The sequence below is a fragment of the Gekko japonicus genome, unplaced genomic scaffold, assembly GCF_001447785.1.
Source record: "Gekko japonicus isolate JY-2015 unplaced genomic scaffold, Gekko_japonicus_V1.1 scaffold5492, whole genome shotgun sequence".
Lineage (NCBI taxonomy): Eukaryota > Metazoa > Chordata > Lepidosauria > Squamata > Gekkonidae > Gekko > Gekko japonicus.
In genome coordinates, this window is record NW_015170431.1 from 1 (window position 1) to 3,889 (window position 3,889).

The following is a 3,889-nucleotide window of genomic DNA, read 5'->3' on the forward strand; positions in this document are numbered from 1 at the left end:
ATTCTGGGGCTCCAGCCATGGCCCACCAAGCCAGAGAAGCTTCTAGATGCTTTCTCTCTTTTTTTCTCTCACATGCTCTCAGCCAAGATCTCAGGGTTTTCATTTTCCTTCCCCTGGACATCTAGGCCTTCCACCAGAGAAGCTTCTAGATGCTTTCTCTCTCTTTTTCTCTCACATGCTCTCTGCCAAGATCTCAGGGTTTTCCTTTTCCTTCCCCTGGACATCTAGGCCTTCCGCAATTTGGCTCAGGATATGAGGGTGGGGAGGGTAAACTTGAGTATCAATAAAATATTTCAGAGAGAGTTGAATATGTTAAGTACTATTATGCCAGCAGATTTTCAAAAAATAAAAGGGTCTACACTATTATGAGCTATTGTAGTACAATCCAAATCTTATTAAACGCGTCATTCAATTAGCTGGCATCTCTGGTGGGTTTTCCCCCCTCCTTTGGATGGTTCAAGTTCTGGAGAGAACCTGCCTGTCCATCTATGCCATGGTCATTTACTCCAATGGGCCAAAGCTCTCCCAAGACCTCAGACAGAAGTCTGTCCAGCCCCAGAGATCTTCTGCCTGCAAAACTCAGAGGCAGGTTCTTGACCTGCAAATCTGATGTTCTAACCATGAACTATAACTTGGCTTCACGCTCAGAGGGTGGGATAAAGAAAAGATGCCAGTGCAAGAAGGCCTGTGGTGTGGCTCAGCCGTGTCTCTGCTGCTTGGTTTCTGCTGCAGGGCCGGAGCTCCACACCCTTCCCTGCCCCGCCGCCCCCCCTGGCCCGCCTCGCAGGCTCCTGTGTGAAGGGGGGAGGGGCCAGGGAGTCGTCTGGGGGAATGAGCCCTGGCTACTGCACGGGGCTGGACCAGGGGGAGGTCCCGGGCTCCCTTCCCCACTTGTTCCATGGAAGCCAGGTGGGTCGCAGACGCACAATCTCAGCCTGACCCACCTCACGGGGTTGTTGTGAGCATGGAGTGGAGAAGAGGGTAATGATGCAACCTGGGGAGGGGGGTCCGGTAATGGAATGAGTGCATGGATGAAGCTCCTAACTCTGTGTCTGATCCAGGACGGGGGTTCCTCTGGCACCCGGGGGGTGGGGAGGCATCTGTGCAAGGAGCACCGGGGGGGGGGGAACGGGCCCACTGGGTCACAGGGGTTCCCTGAGTCAGTGGCAGAGGCAGCCCCTGCAGCAGGCGGACTCCAAGTATTTGTGTGTGGGGGGGGGCTTGCCCATGGAACATGCTGGCGTTCAGGGCAAACAAATGTTGGCGACCCCGTGCCTGTCACCGGCAGGGTGGGAGAGGAGAATGGGGTTCTCCCGACCTGCCCTTCCCACCCCCAACTGTCATCTGCCCTGGGACTGGACACCCCCGTCGACTCAAAGTGCCCCTCCCCTTGTGCCGACCCCACCGCAATAGGACGCCGCAAGAGGCCACACTGCCGTGGAATCACCATGGACACAGCCCCCCCCCTCCGCTGCAGCACGACTCAGCCCTTAGGGAGCCAACTAGGGCTGCACGGGGGCTGCACAGGGGCTGGCCGCTGCAATGCAGGCGCAGCTCAGGGTCGCTATTTTGGGGGGGGGGGCTAATGTGGGCTCGTTGCTGTTATGGTTGTTATGTATTCAGCCTAAGCCTTTCCTCTTGCTGCACCTAGAATGGGCTGAGCTTGCTTCTCCAGAACAATAGCTCGCCTGGATCCAGAAACCAACCTATAGATAAGCAGTGTAATGTAAACAGCCGATCACGGGGAGTGGCTGTGTGTGGGGTGGGGTGTTTTGCATGCTTATAAGCAGGGCTCCGGCCCTGCTAGCTTGGTCTTCTGTTCTGCTGAAATCACTGAATAAACTAGAACTGATCACTGCAATGCGTCTAGAACCCAGTAGTGAACCGTGGTATATTCCACTCTGGTGGCACATAGAGGGCACATGGATGTGTGCACATAAGCACAGGCGCACACTGACATACATATGTGGGCGTTGCGCAAAAACACATCTCACTCCTCACCCAAAGATCTTGTTGAGCGTGTCGGCTACAAAGTGCTCCTCCTCGTAGCTGCCCAGGCTGAGAAGCTGTGCTTTCAGATCCTGGCAGAACAGGTGGGCCGTGATCCAGCTCTTCTTCTCTTGCAGTTGGTCATAGTGGAACACCTGTCCAAGAAGGAAGGGGGAAAGGTCACTCCTCCGCCGCCAGGTGCCCCCTCAGGCCCACCCGGGGCTCCCAACAGGCAGAGCGGAGCACCAACGGCACGGGGTCGGCCCTGGTCAGCCCTGGAGCCTTCTTTCTCCCTGGCAAGGCGGCAAAGGGAGATCAAGGCCTCCCTCAGGGCGCCAAAGACTGGCCCCTTCTCAGAAGCAGGACCGGACCAGCTGGCTCCGGGGACAAGGCATTGACCAGTGTTCCCTCTAAGCTGAGTGAGTGTGAGCTAGCTCACAGTTTTTTAGCCTCCGGCTCATACATTTTTGTCTTAGCTCAGGAAGGAGGGCCCCAGAGCAAACTAATTGATGCAGCAGCCAAATCGCTCGCTCACAACTTTCATGCCAGGAGCTCACGAAGTAGAATTTTTGCTCACAGGACTCCACAGCTTAGAGGGAACATTGGCATTGACTCCATTTATTGCCCAGCTTTCCCACTGAGACTCAAGGCAGATTACAAAGTATTTCTAAACAGGCAACCAGGCAGCATAAGACAGTGGTGGCGTACCTATGGCACGGGTGCCAGAGGTGGCACTCAGAGCCCACAGGAAGTGGTGGCGGCTACAAGCATGGCCGGCTTCAAAAGGGAATTAGATAAGCATATGGAGCAGAGGTCCATCAGTGGCTAGATAGGGGCTCTGGGGCAAGTGATGCTCTGTCATCTTGGTGCTTGGGGGGGTCAACAGTGGGAGGGCTTCTAATGTCCTGGCCCCACTGGTGGACCTCCTGATGGCACCTGGTATTTCTGGCCACGGTGTGACACAGAGTGTTGGACTGGATGGGCCTTTGGCCTGATCCAACATTGGCGTCTCTTAAGGCACGGGTGCCAGAGGTGGCACTCAGAGCCCTCTCTGTGGGCACGCGTGCCATCGCCCCAGCCAGGCCCAGACCATAATTAAAGTGTCGAATTCCCTGCCAAATAATTTTAAGTCAATGAAAGCCTTTGGGATTGCTTTCCTTACTTTGTTTGGATCATCTTAAGTGAATGTATGAGTTGTTTTTTCTAAAGTAAAACCTCAGGATTCAGGTTAAATTGCCGTGTTGGCACTTTGCGATCAATAAGTGGGTTGTGGGTCGCAGTTTGGGCACTCGGTCTCTAGAAGGTTCCCCATCACTGGCATAAGACATCCAAGAAACAGAACAACAGGACTAGGAGTGCAGAATGAGAAATGACCGCCAGAGAGAGAAAACGGCCAAAGGCAAGATAATGCAGAGAGAGGATTACTGATGTAGTCAGATCGGTCCAGGTGGGGCAGAGCCGTGGTTGGTCTGAAGCAACAGGACAAAGGCAGAGTCCAGAGTGGCCCCTTTGAGAGCAACAGAGTTTTATTCTGGAGACCAGCTTTCCTGTGCGCCCACCCTTCTTCAGGTACACAAACGCTTATGCCCAGAATTAAGTTTCTTGGTCTTACAGATGCCACTGGACTCAGACTACTTTGTTTTATATGGCCAGATTCAGTGTGTAATGTATTCAATAGCTGCCATTGAATGCATCACGATATGTGAACTACATTAATGACTTGCCATGTAAAGCTTCGTCCTGGGCTAGGATCCAAATCCATCCAATCACATTGCTAGCCCAGGAAGCACCTAACCAATCACTGGTCAGCAAGCTCCCTGAGCGGGAACGTCCGTGATTGGTCCTTATGCATGCAACCTTATTGGTTGGTAATTGTATAGTAGGCGTGGCTACATTAGCC

The 3,889-nt window shown here is 53.7% G+C and overlaps 1 protein-coding gene across 1 annotated transcript in view; it reads right to left on the bottom strand.

The window, feature by feature from the left end:
* Nucleotides 1-1,997: 1,997 nt before the first annotated feature.
* Nucleotides 1,998-3,889, bottom strand: part of LOC107116405 (C-type mannose receptor 2-like) — a gene marked incomplete at its 5' end in the record, with an annotated part of 44,025 nt that continues 42,133 nt past the window's right edge. The window contains 1 exon segment of the mRNA XM_015418302.1: nucleotides 1,998-2,144. Coding sequence (XP_015273788.1) covers nucleotides 1,998-2,144 — 147 coding nt within the window.